At 44.6% G+C, this 20,294-nt stretch overlaps 2 protein-coding genes across 2 annotated transcripts; both read left to right on the forward strand.

Moving 5' to 3' along the window:
• The first annotated feature begins 647 nt into the window (after positions 1-647).
• Positions 648-8,538, forward strand: LOC115197541 (lysosomal alpha-glucosidase-like). Its single transcript, XM_029759214.1, is given in 20 exon segments — positions 648-713; positions 961-1,112; positions 1,521-1,686; positions 1,801-1,897; positions 2,192-2,311; positions 2,635-2,780; positions 3,057-3,188; positions 3,440-3,550; positions 3,827-3,940; positions 4,101-4,185; positions 4,290-4,407; positions 4,567-4,697; positions 5,136-5,194; positions 5,196-5,288; positions 5,603-5,751; positions 5,899-6,040; positions 6,832-6,930; positions 7,288-7,452; positions 7,927-8,079; positions 8,250-8,538. Coding segments are annotated over 20 exon segments (2,328 nt in total). The 3' UTR covers positions 8,280-8,538.
• A 5,981-nt stretch (positions 8,539-14,519) lies between these two features.
• LOC115205434 (serine/threonine-protein kinase/endoribonuclease IRE1-like) lies at positions 14,520-16,958 on the forward strand (the record flags this gene model as incomplete). Its single annotated transcript, XM_029771410.1, has 6 exons — positions 14,520-14,723; positions 14,933-15,032; positions 15,259-15,458; positions 15,679-15,826; positions 16,513-16,640; positions 16,803-16,958. Coding segments are annotated over 6 exons (921 nt in total), but the record flags the coding sequence as incomplete, so codon positions are not given.
• Positions 16,959-20,294: the final 3,336 nt, after the last annotated feature.

Consider the following 20,294-nt stretch of genomic DNA (forward strand, 5'->3'; position numbering starts at 1 on the left):
CAGTAGAGGATGACTGGTGGTTCTTTAAAAGTGCTTTCCTCACTATCTTAAATAAGCATGCCCCATTCAAAAAAAGTAGAACTAAGAACAGATATAGCCCTTGGTTCACCCCAGACTTGACTGCCCTTGACCAGCACAAAAACTTCCTGTGGCGTTCTGCATTAGCATCGATATGCAACTTTTCAGGGAAGTCAGGAACCAATATACACAGTCAGTTAGGAAAGCTAAGGCTAGCTTTTTCAAACAGAAATTTGCATCCTATAGCACTAATTCCAAAATGTTTTGGGACACTGTAAAGTCCATGGAGAATAAGAGCACCTCCTCCCAGCTGCCCACTGCACTGAGGCTAGGAAACACTGTCACCACCGATAAATCTACGATAATCGATCATTTCCATAAGTATTTTTCTACGGCTGGCCATGCTTTCCACCTGGCTACCCCTGAAGCACCTAAAGGACTCAGACCATGAGAAACAAGATTATCTAGTCTGATGAAACCAAGATTGAACTCTTTGGCCTGAATGCCAAGCGTCACGTCTGGAGGAAACCTGGCTTCATCCGTGCGGTAAAGCATGGTGGTGGCAGCATCATGATGTGCGGATGCTTTTCAGTGGCAGGACTGGGAGACTAGTCAGGATCGAGGGAAAGATGAACAGGATATCTACGCTCCGGTTGGAGATCCTGGATGAGACAGAAGGCCGACTGCACCTCACGGTGAGTCTCTGTGGCTGTATAACCACCCGTATATTTACTACCGAGATACAGGGTTTGGTTGGCATTGTCTTTGTCTATAACATTGCTTTTAAAAGTGTTGCCTCTGAAAAGGGCGTACAGTATTTGCAAAATGTTTTATCTCATTACTTTTTCCATCACTTTTATTATCACCAATCGCTCATCACCGGGAATCATTCTCCTCAGACCACATTGTGTAAGAGTCATAAAACGTTTCTTCTCCTGACAGTTGAAGGATCCGTTGTCCCAGCGATATGAAGTTCCTTTATCCACTGCCCAGTCCAGGGGTAACACTGACACCCAGGACCATCAATATGTCACTGAGTTTCAACCCGACCCTTTTGGGTTCATAGTGCGCTGAAAATCCAACGGCCGCATCCTGTGAGTATCCATTGTCTGTTGTTCTTTACGTCTTATATGTCTGGCACTGGTTAATTGATCAGATCTCATAAACCTGACATAAAACTGTTGTTACCATGTCATAGGCCTAACACATAAGATCAGTTAGGATTTATAGATCCCAAAGGGTAAATTGGCTTGCAGATACTACTGCACTGTTGGAGCTAGGAACACAAGCATTTCGCTACACCAGCAATAACTTCTGCTAAATATGTGTATGTGACCAATTTCTTTTGATTTATATCGCTGTGTTTCTACTTATAGCAGTCATAAGCATGACATAAGGTGGCTCTGTCCCTTACTTATAGTTGCCATAAGCATGACATAAGATGCTCTCTGTCCTGACTTACAACTGTCATAAGCATGCCACCTCTGTCCTCTGTCTGTCAGTGTGAACACCACGGTGGCCCCGCTGCTGTATGCTGACCAGTACCTGCAGCTGTTTACCTCCCTGGCCTCCTCACTGGTGTCTGGGCTGGGGGAACACTACACGCCCCTCAGCCTGGACGTCAATTGGACCTCCCTCACCCTTTGGAACAGGGACATTGTGCCCCACGTGAGTCTGACGTCATCGTCATTATCGTCATCATTATCATTCATTTGTTTCCTTTTTAAATCATGGTCAGGAGTGGTAAGTAAGTGAGATGTGTCTTCTTTGTCCACCATGCAGGGCGATGCCAACCTTCATGGCTCCCATCCGTTCTACATGGTGCAGGAGGGGGGTGGACAGGCTCACGGGGTCTTCCTGCTCAACAGTAATGCCATGGGTAAGAAAGCATGTTGCTCCATGTATCATATCCTTAAGCAGAAATGTTTTGTTCTAATAGGAAAGCTTTGGTTTGAGCTAGTAGAGTATCGAATCCCTCTTTTGACGATCTGACAATATCATGGGCATTACGCCTCGAACAGACCACCAAGACTGTTGGCCATGCTACTTAGCAGCTCTGCCCAGAATGTTGCCAGTCAATATTTTTTTGTGTTCACATGGCACAGTACTTCAACTGTATCAGGATACAGGTGTAAGTGATTGAGCTGAGTTTGACCTCTACTTCTCTCTGTAGAGGTGGTGCTGCAGCCTAGCCCTGCTCTGACCTGGGTGGCTGTGGGAGGAATCCTGGACCTGTACATCTTCCTGGGCCCTGACCCTCAGAGTGTTGTCAGACAGTACCTCCAGGTTATAGGTCTGGCTATATATGACCTTTAGGTGTAACTTCCTGTTACTGAATAACCTTTTCTTGTCTCCTATCCCAATGTTGCTATGGTGGGTCGGGCCACTGGTGGGTCACAACAAATTCCTTTTGGGTAATAGCTAAGGAAAAGATAGTGGCTGTCTGTGTCCTAGTAGTTTGAACTTGCTCCCTCATCTCCTTTCCTTCATTACCTTTCACTTATGTGGAAGAACTAGACTGGTGAAAGCAAATACATTTTCCACCATTATTCACCATCCACCATATAGGCATTATCCACCATATTGCTCTCCGCTTTTGTGACTCTTCCGTCATAGCTAATGTTTACCCCGTCCTCCTCCTCGGGTACCCTATGATGCTTCCTTATTGGTCACTGGGGTTCCACCTGTGTCGCTGGGGTTACCGGTCCACCAACGCAACCCGAGAGGTGGTGCGACGCATGCACAACGCCAACTTCCCCCTGGTAAAGATGCTGGAGAAAACACTTATATTGTAGTACAGTATTATCACTTGGGTTGACAACTATTGGGTAATGCTAACATTGAATGAGCATCAACATTGGCAGATTAACATGGAGAAAACCCATTATAGTATATCATGCTACAATGGGTTTTCTCCATGCTAATGCTAATTGGATGTTTGCGTACTCAAGTACAGTATTATCATGCCACTGAGGGTTCACAACTCATGGAAAACACTCACTGCATTCTTTAGTTCAACTGCTTTTGTTTTTGGTCAGGATGTGCAGTGGAATGACCTGGATTACACAGACAAGCATCAGGTGTTCACCTTTGACCCCCAGCGCTTTGTGGACCAGCCAGACATGCTGAAGGAGTTCCATCAGAAGGGCATGAAGTACATTCTCATCCTGGTAAGAGAGAGGCCTCAACCCTCACAACATGTGGGACACATAGGCACACTAATAACTCATATTAGATTGAAATAGTGGTTCAATGTCATTTTTGATTCTAAATAACAGTCTGCGTTGTGATTAAATTGTTGAGAGTGCAGTATTGGAAGGTACAAGTCAAGGAAACTTTCCTTCTCAATCCACAAGATGGCAGCAAAAGCATTACTGTCATTTATTTTAGAAGCATGTTTCCTATTTGTTCTGTTTCCCAGGACCCTGGAATCAGCAGCACCAGCCCCCCTGGTACTTACCCACCCTTTGATAAGGGTCAGCGGAGAGGGGTCTTCATCAGGAACTCTACAGGACAGACACTCATAGGGAAGGTCAGACCTAAAACTCTCACTTCTCTATCTGGAGACCTGTAAACTGGGCTACATATACTCTGAATAGTTTGGAAAGAACATCTTTTTTATCTGCTTGATAACATTGTGTATGTCCATTGTGTATTCAAGTAACGTGTCCTCTGAAAAGCAAGGTTACACAAAACAAAACCCCCTCTTGAAGCTGTGTGTGTGTGTGTGTGTGTGTGCATGCAGGTGTGCGTGTTGTGTGGAAAGGTATGCATGTTCGGTTCCTCACTCTTCTTCCTCTGTGTCCAGGTGTGGCCTGGTCCGACAGCGCTCCCTGACTTCACTAACCCAGAGACACAGAGCTGGTGGGAGGACTTCATTCGGTAGTTCCACTCCAGAGTCCCGCTAGATGGCCTGTGGATTGTGAGTGTGTCGCAGATAGAAATGTCTCGTAGAGGGCTGAAATCATCTCCTATTCTATTATATTATCTTCTATATTTGCACTAACAAGCTTGCATCATCCAGGCTGTGTCAATGCTACTCAGCATCCAGCATACTCTTTCTCTTGTCCCTCTGTTCTCAGGATATGAATGAACCAGACAGTTTTGTGCAGGGCTGTGTGGAAGGGTGTCCTGACAGTGATTTGGATAGCCCCCCCTACGTGCCATGTGAGTGTACTGCAGCTGAGTAGTTTCCTGTCTATATAAAATCAGTTGAGAAATTTAGTGAATTCATTCATTCATTTTCATTCTGTCTCCATAGACACATACAGGGGTGGTTGGAGGACAGCTGAACACTGGTACACTCTGCATGTCAGCTCAACAGAACCAGTCCACTCACTACAACCTGCATAACCTCTATGGGCTGATGGAGGCTAGCGCCACCCACAGGTCAGACACAGCACTACAGGGATCAGTGTCACACTTATCCTGAGACTGTTGGCACTTTTACTTCTGCTTGTTTGAATGAAGCAGATTGTATTTATCTTGTCTACATTACACATTTGTAACTGTAGTTGGAAGATCAGTTATAGCCTTTGACCCTCTCAGTGCCCTGGTGAAGGTCTGGGGGTCGCGACCCTTCGTGCTGTCCCACTCCTTCCCTGGCATCGGCCGTTTCTCCGGAGTCTGGACGGGAGATGTGAGGAGCGACTGGGAGCAGCTCAGATACTCCATCCCTGGTGAGGGGAAAGACATCGCCAACATTCCCATCTCCGTTCCAAGCCATTCCTATTCTCAACGAGATTCCCAAAGCCATTCACAAGCCCTGTGTGTTTTAGCCATCGGAGTACTAATGGTACCGATGCACCATCCAGACAGTACATATTGCAGTGTGCTCTTACTCAGCACTTTGTCTCTATTGTCTTTAGTTGAAAGAGTGCCTAGACAGAGTTGGAGCCTTTTCAGTGGTAGTTATCTATGGACTTGAATGAGGGGTTTGAATAGAAAAATGCCCAGACTTGTAATGGAACCACCTACTATTTATTTGACTGTATGTAGCTAGCAAGTACAGAGAGATGCCTCTGACTGCCTGACATCAAAGTTAAATAATGAATACAGTAATAATGAATAAATATGAACTAATATGTTCAATATCCGTCCGTCGCTCCACCCCCCAGCGGTGCTGCTGTTTGGCCTGTTCGGGGTGCCCCTGGTGGGGGCGGATGTGTGTGGGTTTGGGGGGGGACACCACAGAGGAGCTGTGTGTACGCTGGACCCAGCTTGGAGCCTTCTACCCCTTCATGAGGAACCACAATGACAAGCCCAACGCTGTGAGTGCTGCTGCGTGTGTTTGTGTGTGTGTGTGTGTGTGTGTGTGTGTGTGTGTGTGTGTGTGTGTGTGTGTGTGTGTGTGTGTGTGTGGGTGGGTGGTTTTATGGTCTTTACAGTTAACTCAGTTGGATAGGAATTTAACACCATTTTTTCCTGACCTGCTAATGTCTTTTCACTGTCTCTATGTAACCAAGTTATAATGTTTTCCTATTTACCATGGTGGCTGACCTGCTAGTGTCTTTTCACTGTGTCTATGTAACAGTCCATCAGTCCCATGTATTATGAATGGAGGTAACTCTAGCTCTGTGTGTAGCCCCAGGAGCTCTATGTGTTTGGGCTGGAGGCCCAGGCAGCCATGCGTAGCGCGGTGATGTTACGTTACTCTCTCCTGCCGTTCCTCTACACACTCTTCTACCACACACACACCTCCGCAGACACTGTGGGCACGCCTCTCTTCCTCCAGTACGTCCCTCTACTCCTCTCTTCTTCAGTTATCATTGTCCACTCTTCCCTTCTCTCTCTCTTCAACATTTGGATACTATTGTAACACATCTTATTTACTGTGTTGATACTGTTCTCTGGCCCTCCCTCTCTGTCCATCTCTCCCAGGTTCCCCTCGGACCCTAACTGCCAGACCATAGACAGACAGTTCCTGTGGGGGAGTTCTCTGCTCGTCCGGCCAGTGTTAGAGCAGGGGGCAGTGGAGCTGGCTGCCTACCTCCCCCCGGGGACTTGGTACAGTCTGCACAATGTAAACAGCTCCTATATTCAATACAGTTATACACTGAGCATACAAAACATTAAGAACACCTTCCTAATATTGAGTTTCACCCCACTTTTAACCATCAGATCAGCCTCATTTTGTCGGGGCATGGACTCTACAAGGTGTCGAAAGCGTTCCACAGGGATGCTGCCCATGTTGACTCCAATGCTTCCCACAGTTGTGTCAAGTTGGCTGGATGTCGTTTGCGTAGTGGACCATTCTTGATACATACAGGAAACTATTGAAAGACCAGCAGCGTTGCAGTTCTTGACACAAACTGGTGTGCCTGGCACCTACTACCATACCCCGTTCATAGGGACTAAATATTTTGTCTTGCCAATTCACCCTTTGAATGGCACACATAGACCATCCAGTTGTCTCAAGGTTTGAAAATCCTTATTTAACTTGTCTCCTCCCCTTCATCTACACTGATTGAAGTGGATTTAACAAGTGACAACAAGGAATCATAGCTTTCACCTCAATCAGTCCATGGCATGGAAAGATCAGGTGATCCTAATGTTTTGTACACTCAGTGTATTTCTATAGGCCTTTCATAATGTCACTGAAATTAGTTCGCAACTGATTAAAGGGATTCCTAGGAGAACAAGACCATCTTTTCTGTCGTTAACAGACATAAATTGATAAAAATCCATCTGTGTGAGTCTTTCTTAGGGTCTTGTAGGCTTACTTTAGGACCAGACAAAGATGTGTAATACTGTGTTACTGTGTATACTATAACCATATTTCAGTGGTCATCTCTTTCATCCCTTCCTCCCTAGAGCCAGCCGTTCTACAGTAAGGGTCAGTACCCGCTCCTCCCAGCCCCTCTGGACACCATCAATGTCCATGTGAGAGAGGGACACATCATCCCACAGCAGGTGTGTGTGTCCTCTGTACACAATAGAATTTGGTTGTCTGTTGTTTCATCGTGTGACAAAGCTTCATCTTAGGCCCATATTGTGGGTGTTACATACTGATAGTGGAGGAGATGAATGAGCTGCCAAACTCTCATATCATGAAATCTATTCAAGTTATTTGTCATAGAACAAGAGACCCAAAATTCCTTTGTGAAACTATGTGATAAAACCTAAAATGAAATACTCTCTGCATACTAATCCGACAATGTTGTTTTGAAGCTTGTGTGAGTTTTCTGTGTCAAACCTGTTGCCTGTTTTAATCAGTAATTATATATTTCAATGAAAAATCCCCTTAAACCCCCTCCAACTGAGATACAGGAGCCAGGCCTGACTACCTCAGCTTCTCGCAGTAACCCTTTCCTCCTGATGGTGGCGCTGTCTGCTGGGGGCTGGGCCTGGGGTGACCTGTTCTGGGATGGCGGGGACAGTCTGGACACCTTCCAGAGAGGTTACTACTCCTGTGTTATCTTCATCGCTGGACAGGTAGGAGATGTAGAGGTCACATAGGGTCCTGAGTTTTTCCTGATCACATGACCTTACCAAGGAAAACTCTGGGCCCTAGTTATAGCCCACTTCAAGGCTATCCCTGATGCAGTGAAAAAAAGTTAAGTAAGCTTTATGCAACATCTTTCTGAGTGCGGACCATCAAACATTTTGTTTGTCCTTCAAGGTATTTCATGACATTTGGGTAGGAATAACGTAGGGCCCTAAATGGACTTTAAAGAGAGGATGGAGATCAGAGAATTATCTAGGGTGATTTGGATGTTTCTGCAGTACAGTATGTTTCTAGCAATGCTCTCAAGATTGAGATCCAGGTCCAATCCAATCAAGATAGAAGACGTACTCTTCCCCTGCCATCCTGTAAACAGTAGACCTAACTGTGATGTCTAATGTATAGTGGTACTATACATGTGTGTGTTTACCAGTGGGGATCAATAAGGTTTTCATTTGATCCAGTCCCAGGTGGTGAGTGACCCCCTGCGTCAGAACGGGGCGCTGGACGGGCTGGTGCTGGGAGGGCTGCGGGTGTTCGGGGTGCCTTCCCCACCACGCTATGTATGGGCCAATGGAAAGAAAGTGTGGGATTTCTCTTATCGGACTGACACCAAGGTGAGCGGTAGCTGGCTGAGTTACCTCTATAGAGTTTAGAATTAAGAAATAGTAGAACGAACATTCTAATTCTGCTTGCCTACCTGTCTATTCTATTCTACAGTATAATATTATATATTGCTTATAATCCTTTCTTTTTGTGTCTGTCTGTCGGTTCTGACGGTGACCAGCCTGGCCCTGCCCATGTCAGAGGTGTTTGAAGTCCTGTGGACCTTGTGAGCCTTATGAACCGTATGACTCAGTGAACCTCATAATGACTCAGTGGACTCTGCCCCAGTAGACAGCCTCTCAGGTGGTTCTGGAACTCCTGACCTAGCACATCTCTGACAAAAACCTCCACCCAAAGTTGCCCCTCCATCACTGCTACCCTGGGCAAGACATTGCTCTAATAGACTCCTGGGTTTTCTGAATGGATGGACTACACTGAAGTATTTTGGGAAATAAAATGTGAAAAGTACAGGAGTGATCTGTGTGGGTTATTGGCAATGCTAATATTTTCACACGCTCAATCAGATATCTCTCCATTTCCTTGTTGTTGCGGATGAGTGATTACATGCCATTGTCTCTGGTGAGTTGCTGAGACAGTGGTGTGAGATAGAGGATTGTGGTCATTCTAGAATACTAGGACGAAATGTATTATTGTTTTAATATTTTAGTTTGATTCTCTTTGAAAACGTTTTGTTTTTATACTGAACAAAAATATAAACTAAACATGCAACAATTTCTAAGATTTTACTGAATTACAGTTCATAAAAGGAAATCAGTCCATTTAAATAAATAAATTAGGTCTTAATCTATGGATTCCGCATGACTGGGGTTACAGATATGTTTCAGTTGGTCACAGAAACCTTTAAAAAAAAAATGTTTTGCCTTTTTTTTAAATCAGTATCTGGTCTGACCATCATTGGCCTCATGCAGCGCAACACAAATCTCCTTCACATAGAGTTGATCAAGCTGTTGATTGTGGCCTGTGGAATGTTTTCCCACTCCTCTTCAATGGCTGTACGAAGTTGCTGAATATTGCCGGGAACTGGAACACACTGTCGTCCACGTCGATCCAGAGCATCCCAAACATGCTCAATGGGTGACATGTCTGGTCAGTATACAGGCAATGGAAGAACTGGGACATTTTCAGCTTCCAGGAATTGTGTACAGATCCTTGCGACAGGGTGGTGCATTATCATGCTGAAACATGAGTTGATGGCGGCGGAGGAATGGCACGACAATGGGCCTTAGGTTCTCGTCACGGTATCTCTGTGCATTCAAATTGCCTTTGATAGAATTCAATTGTGTTCGTTGACCGTAATATGTTTGCTCATACCATAACCCCACCGCCATCCTGGGGCAATTAACTGGCAACCGCTCTGGTGGACATACCTGCAGTCAGCCTGACAATTGCACACCCCCTCAAAAATGAAGACATCTGTGCCTTTGTGTTGTGTGACAAAACTGCACCTTTTAGAGTGACCTTTTATCGTCCCCTGCACAAGGTGCACCTGTGTAATGATCATGCGGTTTCATTAGCTTCTTGATATGGCACACCAGTCAGGTGAATGGCAAAGGAGAAATGCTAACTAACAGGGATGTAAACACATTTGTGCACTTAATGTGAGAAATAATATTTTTGTGCTTATGGAACATTTCTGGAATCTTTTATTTCAGCTCATGAAACATGGGACCAACACTTTACATGTTACGTTAATATTTTTGTTCATTGTAACTTTCTTACTGTTGTTAAGCACTTTTGAGATGCATCATGTAAGAAATGTGCTCTATAAATAACATTTAATGGATTGATTGTGTAACGGCTGTCGGGAGAGAGAGTAGACCAAGGTGCAGCGGAGTTAGTGTTCATCATGATTTTAATGGACGAAAGAACACTATACACAAAAACAAGAAAACTGACAGCCAAACAGTACTGTCAGGTGCAATACGTAACAGAAACAATTACCCACAAAACCCCAACGGAAAAACAGGCACTTATGTGTGACTCCCAATCAGCAACAACCAACAACAGCTGTGCCTGATTAGAAGCCACACGGCCAAAATCAATGAAACAGACAACATAGAAAATGAACATAGAACGCCCACCCAATGTAACACACTGGCCTAACCAAAATAAAGAACAAAAAACCCCTCTCTATGGCCAGGGCGTTACAGATTGATACATCTTGTTTTGAGGAGAGCAGTTAGCAATGGCTCTACACTATTTGAAAGTATTTAAAATTTATCAGTATATGCCCATTTTGTACTCTTCCAGAATGATGGTAGGCTCTATGTTAAATGTAGGAAGTAAGGCCACAGTTTAGTTGAAATGTTGAGTTCTAGATATAACACATACCTGACATGACATAAACATGCTATACAGTACCAGTCAAAAGTTTGGGCACACCTACTCATTCAAGGGTTTTTCTTTATTTTGACTATTTTCTACGTAGTAGAATAATAGTGAAGACAAAACTATGGAATCATGTAGTACCCTAAAAAGTATCAACATCTATTTTAGATTGTTCAAAGTAGGCACCCTTTGCCCTGATGACAGCTTTGCACACTCTTGGCATTCTCTCAACAGCTTCACCTGGAATGCTGTTCCAACAGTCTTGAAGCAGTTCCCACATATGCTGAGCACTTGTTGGCTGTTTTCCTTCACTCTGCGGTCCAACTCATCCCAAACCATCTCAATTGGGTTGAGGTCGGGTGATTGTGGAGGCCAGGTCATCTGATGCAGCACTCCATCACTTTCCTTTTTGGTCAAATAGCCCTTACACAGCCTGGAGGTGTGTTGGGTCATTGTCCTGTTGAAAAACAAATGATAGTCCCACTAAGCGCAAACCAGATGGGATGGTGTATCGCTGCAGAATGCTGTGGTAGCCATGCTGGTTAAGTGTGCCTTGAATTCTAAATAAATCAGACGGTGTCACCAGCAAAGCACCCCCACACCATCACACTACCTCCATGTTTCACGGTGGGAATCACACACGCGGAGATCATTCATTCACATACTCTGCGTCTCACAAAGACACAGCAGTTGGAACCAAAAATCTAACATTTGGACTCATCAGACCAAAGAACAGATTTTCACCGGTCTAATGTCCATTGCTCGTGTTTCTTGGCCCAAGCAAGTCTCTTCTTCTTATTGGTGTCCTTTAGTAGTGGTTTCATTGCAGCAATTCGACCATGAAGGCATGATTCACACAGTGTCCTCTGAACAGTTGATGTTGAGATGTGTCTGTTACTTGAACTCTGAAGTATTTATTTGGGCTGCAATTTCTGAGGCTGGTAACTAATGAACTTATCCTCTGCAGCAGAGGTAACTCTGGGTCTTCCATTCCTGTGGCGGTCCTCATGAGAGCCAGTTTCATCATAGCGCTTGATGGGTTTGGCGACTGCACTTGAAGAAACTTTCAAAGTTCTTGATATTTTTGGCATTGACTGACCTTAATGTCTTAGAGTAATGATGGACTGTCATTTTTCTTTGCTTGTTGGAGCTGTTCTTGCCATAATATGGACTTGGTCTTTTGCCAAATAGGGATATTTTCTCTATACCACCCCTACCTTGTCACAACACAACTGATTGGCTCAAACGCATTAAGGAAAGAAATTCCACAAATGAACTTTTAAAAAGGCACACCTGTTAATTGAAATGCATTCCAGGTGACTACCTGGTTGAGAGAATGCCAAGAGTGTGCAAAGCTGTCATCAAGGCAAAGGGTGGCTACTTTGAAGAATCTCAAATACAACATATATTTTGATTTGTTTATCTTTTTTGGTTACTCTCATTCCATGTGTTATTTCATAGTTTTGATGTCTTCACTATTATTCTAAAATGTAAAAAATAGTACACATAAAGAAAAACCCTGGAATGAGTAGGTGTGTCCAAACTTTTGACTGGTACTGTAGCTCACTTATACATGTACTTCTGGTTTACACACACACACACACACACACACACACACACACACACACACACACACACACACACACACACACACACACACACACACACACACACACACACATACACACACACACACACACACACACACACATACACACATACACACACACACACACACACACACCCTCCCAGAGTGTTCACAAACAGCAGCAGCTGCAGCATGAACAGTTCCAGAGGCAGTTGGATGAGTGGCTGGATCTCCTGAGGAGACAGCCGTTCCCTCCCCCAGGGACCGACCTGCCCCTGCTGGCCCCGGACAATTACTCACACATACTGTACACACACATACTCACTCACTTACAGTAGGTCTATAACTGCTCTATTCATCTGGGACAGGGTGCAGAGGGAACCATTGTGTATAAGTAAGTCTCAACCCAGGCTAATGTATCTACATTTTGTAACAAAGTGAAATGAAAGTCAAAGTCGCATACCCCAACCAGAAGCCATGGATTACAGACAACATTCGCACTGAGCTAAAGGGTAGAGCTGCCGCTTTCAAGGTGCGGGACTCTAACCCGGAAGCTTACAAGAAATCCCGCTATGCCCTGCGACAAACCATCAAACAGGCAAAGCGTCAATACAGGGCTAAGATTGAATCATACTACACCGGCTCCGACGCTCGTCGGATATGGCAGGGCTTGCATACTATTACAGACTACAAAGGGAAGCACAGCTGCGAGCTGCCCAGTGACATGAGCCTACCAGATGAGCTAAATCACTTCTATGCTCGCTTCGAGGCAAGCACGTGTGCTCCGGGCATGTGCTGACCAACTGGCAGGTGTCTTCACTGATATTTTCAACATGTCCCTGATTGAGTCTGTAATACCAACATGTTTCAAGCAGACCACCATAGTCCCTGTGCCCAAGAACACAAAGGCAACCTGCCTAAATGACTACAGACACGTAGCACTCACGTACGTAGCCATGAAGTGCTTTGAAAGACTGGTAATGGCTCACATCAACATCATTATCCCAGAAACCCAAGACCCACTTCAATTTGCATACCGCCCAAACAGATCCACAGATGATGCATTCTCTATTGCACTCCACACTGCCCTTTCCCACCAGGACAAAAATAACACCTATGTGAGAATGCTATTCAATGACTACTCTTCAGCGTTCAACACCATAGTACCCTCAAAGCTCATCACTAAGCTAAGGAAATTGGGACTAAACACCTCCCTCTGCAACTGGATCCTGGACTTCCTGACGGGCCGCCCCCAGGTGGTGAGAGTAGGTAGCAACACATCCGCCACGCTGATCCTCAACACTGGAGCTCCCCAGGGGTGCGTGCTCAGTCCCCTCCTGTACTCCCTGTTCACCCACGACAGCATGGCCAGGCTCGACTCCAACACCATCATTAAGTTTGCAGACGACACAACAGTGGTAGGCCTGATCACCGACAACAACGAGACAGCCTATAGGGAGGAGGTCAGAGACCTGGCCGGGTGGTGCCAGAATAACAACCTATCCCTCAACGTAACCAAGACTAAGGAGATGATTGTGGACTACAGGAAAAGGAGCACCGAGCACGCCCCCATTCTCATCGACAGAGCAGAAGTGGAACAGGTTGAGAGCTTCAAGTTCCTTGGTGTCCATATCACCAAAAAACTAGAATGGTCCAAACACACCAAGACAGTCGTGAAGAGGGCACGACAAAGCCTATTCCCCCTCAGGAAACGAAAAATATTTGGCATGGGTCCTGAGATCGTCAAAAGGTTCTACAGCTGCAACATCGAGAGCATCCTGACCGGTTGCATCACTGCCTGGTACGGCAATTGCTCGGCCTCCGACCGCAAGGCACTCCCCCCCCAACCCATCTTTTACACTGCTGCTACTCTCTGTTAATCTTATATGCATAGTCACTTTAACTATACATTCATGTACATACTACCTCAAGTGGCCCGACCAACCAGTGCTCCCGCACATTGGCTAACCGGGCTATCTGAATTGTGTCCCACCACCCGCCAACCCCTCTTTTTACACTACTGCTACTCTCTGTTCATCATATATGCATAGTCACTTTAACCATACCTACATGTACATACTACCTCAATAAGCCTGACTAACCGGTGTCTGTATATAGCCTTGCTACTCTTATTTTCAAATGTCTTTTTACTGTTATTTTATTTCTTTACTTACCTACACATACCTTTTCTTCGCACTATTGGTTAGAGCCTGTAAGTAAGCGTTTCACTGTAAGGTCTACACCTCGGCGCACGTGACAAATAAACTTTGATTTGAAGTGAAGTGTCTTTTTGAGGCTGCTCAGTTTGTCGTTCAATCATCTCTACTCGTCATATAGACTCTCGAGAGTCTTTGGCCGCATCCCCATTATTTCTGTGCAAGTGGGTAGAGAATTGGGACACAACCTTCGTTTTTTATTTATTTTGATAAATGTTCAGTTTTACAAACATACTGACAAGAACTCAACCTTTCTTTGTAAAGTGTCTGTTTAGGAATGTTCTACTAACCTTCCCCTACTCTGTCCCCCAGGGGTCAGTTTGACAACCGTGCCGTGGCAGTCAAGAGGATCCTCCCAGAATGCTTCAGCTTTGCTGACCGTGAGGTGGACCTGCTGCGCGAGTTGGACGAGCACCCTAACGTCATCCGCTACTTCTGTACAGAGAGGGATCGCCAGTTCCAGTACATCGCTATAGAGCTGTGTGCCGCCTCACTGCAAGAGGTACTGCAGCCTCACTGACCACCAAACCCAGGGGTCTGCAACACCCGGCCCACAAGCCAAATGTTTCTGGCCCTCCAAAGTTGTCTTAAGCCCTACAACGTCCCCTCTCTTCCATTTATTTATTTATTAATTAATTCATCCTCTTAAACTTGCTTCTTGTTACTTTTACTCACTCACTGGATGCGGACTCTTTGTGTTTCCTCTTTCAGTATGTGGAGAGACAGGATTTTGATCGGCATGGACTGGAGCCTGTGATGCTGCTGCAGCAGACCATGTCAGGACTGGCACACCTGCACTCCCTCAATATAGGTAATAATCACAAGATGTGCACCTCCACTAGGTTTTAATATAGGTTTTCATGAACAGAAAGGTTATACTCAAATGTTTCTATATAAGTTACAGTTAGGGCAAACCATACAGTAATATTTTCAATAAGAATCACCAGACTGCTGGACTAGGTACAGTAAACATCTAAGATCTCCTAGGTTACAGGTTATTCTTCCAGCCTGATCTTCTCCACTCTTCCCGTCCGCAGTGCATAGAGACCGGAAGCCCCACAACATCCTGGTGTCCATGCCCAACGCCCACGGCCGGGCGGGGGCCATGATCTCCGACTTTGGCCTGTGTAAGAAGCTGGCGGTGGGCCGACACAGCTTCAGCAGGAGGTCCGGGGTGCCCGGCACCGAGGGGTGGATCGCCCCAGAGGTCCTCAGTGAGGACTGCAAGGACAACCCTGTGAGCGGTCCCTCTCTTTACTGGAGACATGAATGGTCCTGATTTTATAGATAGCAGCTGTCATGAAACACAGGCCTGTGTGACTGATACTAATTTCAATTGGTGTGAATGCAGTTCACTGTTACATACTTATCATGCCTTTATCAAAGACATTGATTGCTAACCATCAACAGAACGCCATTATTGAACTCCTAACCTCTCTCTATCTCTTCCTCTGTAGACGTGCACGGTGGACATCTTCTCTGCAGGCTGTGTGTTCTACTATGTAGTGTCCTGGGGATGTCATCCCTTTGGCAAGTCCCTGCAGAGGCAAGCCAACATACTGCTGGGTGCCTACAGCCTGGACCAGCTACAGCCCCACAAACATGGTGAGGACATCACTTCCTGTTCTTCCACAGGAAGGTGGTGAGGGGAAGTTGGTGTAGAATTGGTTTGGAAGTGATTTGATCCAGATGTTGACTGTCTAAGAAACAGTAGTTTCTTGCTGGTGAGCATCAGTTCAGCCTTTGAAATTACAAAGAAGAGAGAAATATGTTTACATTTGGTAGTTTTGGTAAAGGCAGTATTAGAGTTATTATAGACAGACAGGGTCCGGATGTTATTGCAATTTGGTGTAAATGCAAACCCAAACATTGACAATAAAAGTTTATTCACATCAGAGACCGCTGTTGTGGAAAACTCAATCCAAAGATAAGGCAGAGACTAATATATAATTATAATAGTGAATCTTTAATACAGACGAGAAGCTGCTAGGTAGATCTCTCTCTGATCGCAGTCAGGGAAGGAGCTCCAAGAGTAAATGGCTACATGTCCCTTATATAGTGGAAGGTAATAATACAATCATATTGTTACACAACAGTTATTTATACAAGCAACAGTTCCAGAACACAATGGCCATGTTTTAGGGTGCAGACATAACAGGAGTTATGAAATGCATAACATCACAGTCCAACACAGAACAATAACATAACACTTGAGAAGTGACAATAGCTCACCCCAATTCTGCCACAACACCGCCCCATGGTGACTGAGTGTTTGGTCTTGTATTTCCCAGAGGACATTGTGGCCACAGACCTGATAGAACAGATGCTGAATATGGAGCGCCAGAGGAGGCCTTCTGCTGAGAGCGTGCTCAAACACCCCTTCTTCTGGAGCCTGGAGAAACAGCTGCAGTTCTTCCAGGTCACAATCAAATCCAGTACTTTTCTATTAAAGCTGTTCTTCATAAAGCAATATAGAGATGCAACTGTGAACTCACATCAATGAATATGTGCAACATTTTTCAATAACGGCATTTTCTTTTTTTTAAATAAAAACCCATATTTCATCTTGTTTCCCCTGTAGGACGTGAGTGACAGGATTGAGAAGAAGCCGCTGGACGGACCAATCGTAAGGCAGCTGGAGCGAGGGGGATGGGCCGTGGTGAAGCTGGACTGGAGGGAACACATCCCAGTGCCTCTACAGACCGGTAAGAGACTGGCCTGAGATCAGTTATAGCTACAACCACATACCTGTCTTACAAGACTTTGTCCATGTCATGAGTGTAGATTGGTAAAGAGACTGGTCTGAGTTCAGTTTTAACACTACAACTATGCTAGTGCCTTTAATGTATGAACATAACAAGATTCAAAACCTGAGACATAAACTGAACAAGTTCCACAGACATGTGACTAACATAAATATAATAATGTGTCCCTGAACAAAGGGCGGGACAAAATCAAAAGTAACAGTCAGTATCTAGTGTGGCCACCAGCTGCATTAAGTACTGCAGTGCATCTCCTCCTCATGGACTGCACCAGATTTGCCAGTTCTTGCTGTGAGATGTCACCCCACTCTTCCACCAAGGCACCTGCAAGTTCCCAGACATTTCTGGGGGGAATGGCCCTAGCTCCCACCCTCCGATCTAACAGGTCACAGACGTGATCAATGGGATTGAGATCGGGACTCTTCGCTGGCCATGACAGAACACTGACATTCCTGTCTTGCAGGAAATCACGCACAGAACGAGCAGTGTGGCTGGTGGCATTGTCATGCTGGGGGGTCATGTCAGGATGAGCCTGCAGGAAGGGTACCACATGAGGGAGGAGGATGTCTTCCCTGTAACGCACAGCGTTGAGATTGCTTGCAATGACAACAAGCTCAGTCCGATGAGGCTGTGACACACCGCCCCAGACCATGACGGACCCTCCACCTCCAAATCGCTCCAGAGTACAGGCCTCGCTGTAACGCTCATTCCTTCGACGATAACCGCAAATCCGACCATCATGAGTGTCTCCAAATGTATTTGCTAACTTAATATGCTACTGTATATGAAAGAAATGGTGAGAGAAAGTTCGCTGTGACTGTTGCATTCATGACTTTTAATTTGCATAATAGTCATTTATCTATTTAGCTTGTTGTTATGTTTTAGTTTTCATGCATTGTGGATAACTAGTCGGCTGAAGATTTCCTGGCAGGTAGACTATATTTATAGGATATCTAACATTAAACCAGGACATTGTGAGTTATTTCAATCTTGCTGTATTATGTGACTTGACTAGGGGATTGGTGTGTTTTACAGATTTTAGAATAAATTATAAAAATTTACTATGTGGATTACTCATTGCATGTATTTTCTCTTTTGGCAGATCTACGCAAATTCCGGTCGAATAAAGGAGGGTCCGTTAGAGATCTTCTCCATGAGAAACAAGGTATGGTGTCTTTCCGGCTAAATGGAGCAACAGTCCTTTTATGATGTACGATTCATGGCTGGAGGGAAGGAGTGACAGAATTATGTTTTGGTGTAACAGTGTATGTATACCCTTCTCTGTACCACAGGCTCTTATGCGCGTTTACCTGATTAGATGTCAGTTTATATGAATCCTTCTTTATTTGTCCCTCCTTTAGAAGCACCATTACAGGGAGTTACCAGCAGAGGTCCAGGAGACTCTGGGCTCCATCCCTGATGACTTTGTCTCCTACTTCACTTCCCGCTTCCCCCACCTGCTGCACCACACCTACAGTTGAAGTCGGAAGTTTACATACACCTTAGCCAAATACATTTAAACTCAGTTTTTCACAATTCCTGACATTTAATCCTAATAAAAATTCCCTGTCTTAGGTCAGTTAGGATCGCCACTTTATTTTAAGAATGTGAAATGTCAGAATAATAGTAGAGAGAATTATTTATTTCAGCTTTTATTTCTTTCATCACATTCCCAGTGGGTCAGAAGTTTACATACACTCAATTAGTATTTGGTAGCATTGCCTTTAAATTGTTGAACTTGGGTGAAATGTTTCGGATAGCCTTCCACAAGCTTCCAACAATAAATTGGGTGAATTTTGGCCCATTCTTCCTGACAGAGCTGGTGTAACTGAGTCAGGTTTGTAGGCCTCCTTGCTCGCACATGCTTTTTCAGTTCTGCCCACAAATGTTCTATATGATTAAGGTCAGGGCTTTGTGATTGCCACTCTAATACCTTGACTTTGTTGTCCTTAAGCCATTTTGCCACAACTTTGGAAGTATGCTTGAGGTCATTGTCCATTTGGAAGACCCATTTGCTACCAAGCTTTAACTTCCTGAGTGATGTCTTGAGATTTTGCTTCAATATATCCACATCATTTTCCTACCTCATGATGCCATATATTTTGTGAAGTGCACCAGTCCCTCTTGCAGCAAAGCAACCCCACAACATGATGTTGCCACCCCCATACTTTACGGTTGGGATGGTGTTCTTCGGCTTGCAAGCCTCCCCCTTTTTCCTCCAAACATAACAATGGTCATTATAGCCAAACAGTTCTATTTTTGTTTCATCAGACCAGAGGACATTTCTCCAAAAAGTACAATCTTTGTTCCCATGTGCAGTTGCAAACCGTAGTCTGGCTTATTTATGGCAGTTTTGGAGCGGTGGCTTCTTCCTTTCTGAGCGGCCTTTCAGGTTATGTCGATATAGGACTCGTTTTACTGTGGATATAGATACTTTTGTATCTGTTTCCTCCAGCATCTTCACAAGGTCCTTTGCTATTGTTCTGGGATTGATTTGCACTTTCGCACCAAAATACGTTTATCTCTAGGAGACAGAACGCATCTCCTTCCTGAGCGGTATGACGGCTGTGTGGTCCCATGGTGTTTATACTTGCATACTATTGTTTTTACAGATGAATGTGGTACCTTCAGGCGTTTGGAAATTGCTTCCAAGGATGAACCAGACTCGTTGAGGTCTACAATTCTTTTTCTGAGGACTTGGCTGATTTCTTTTGATTTTCCCATGGTGTCAAGCAAAGAGGCACTCAGTTTGAAGGTAGACCTTGAAATATATCCACAGATACACCGCCAATTGACTCAAATGATGTCCATTAGCCTATCAGAAGCTTCTAAAGCCATGACATCATTTTCTGGAATTTTCCAAGCTGTTTGAAGGCATAGTCAACTTAGTGTATGTAAACTTCTGACCCACTGGAATTGTGATACAGTGAATTATACGTGAAATAATCTGTCTGTAAACAATTGTTGGAAAAATTACTTGTGTCATGCACAAAGCAGATGTCTTAACCGACTTGCCAAAACTATAGTTTGTTAACAAGAAATTTGTGGAGTGGTTGAAAAACGAGTTTTAATGACTCCAACCTAAGTGTATGTAAACTTCCGACTTCAACTGTATGCATTATAAGGTTTAATATTGTTCCACAGTACTTTTCTAGTCTCTGCTTCTAATAAAAAATTATCTGAGAGATGTGTGAGTTCAGTGTGTCTGTGAGAAGAGCCTCAAAGATAAAAGAGATGCAGAGACACAGAACTCTGCAGGGGAGTGAAAGAGATACGAGACTAGTCAGACATACCACTATAAATCAACTAGG

Source organism: Salmo trutta, chromosome 1 (assembly GCF_901001165.1).
Source record: "Salmo trutta chromosome 1, fSalTru1.1, whole genome shotgun sequence".
Lineage (NCBI taxonomy): Eukaryota > Metazoa > Chordata > Actinopteri > Salmoniformes > Salmonidae > Salmo > Salmo trutta.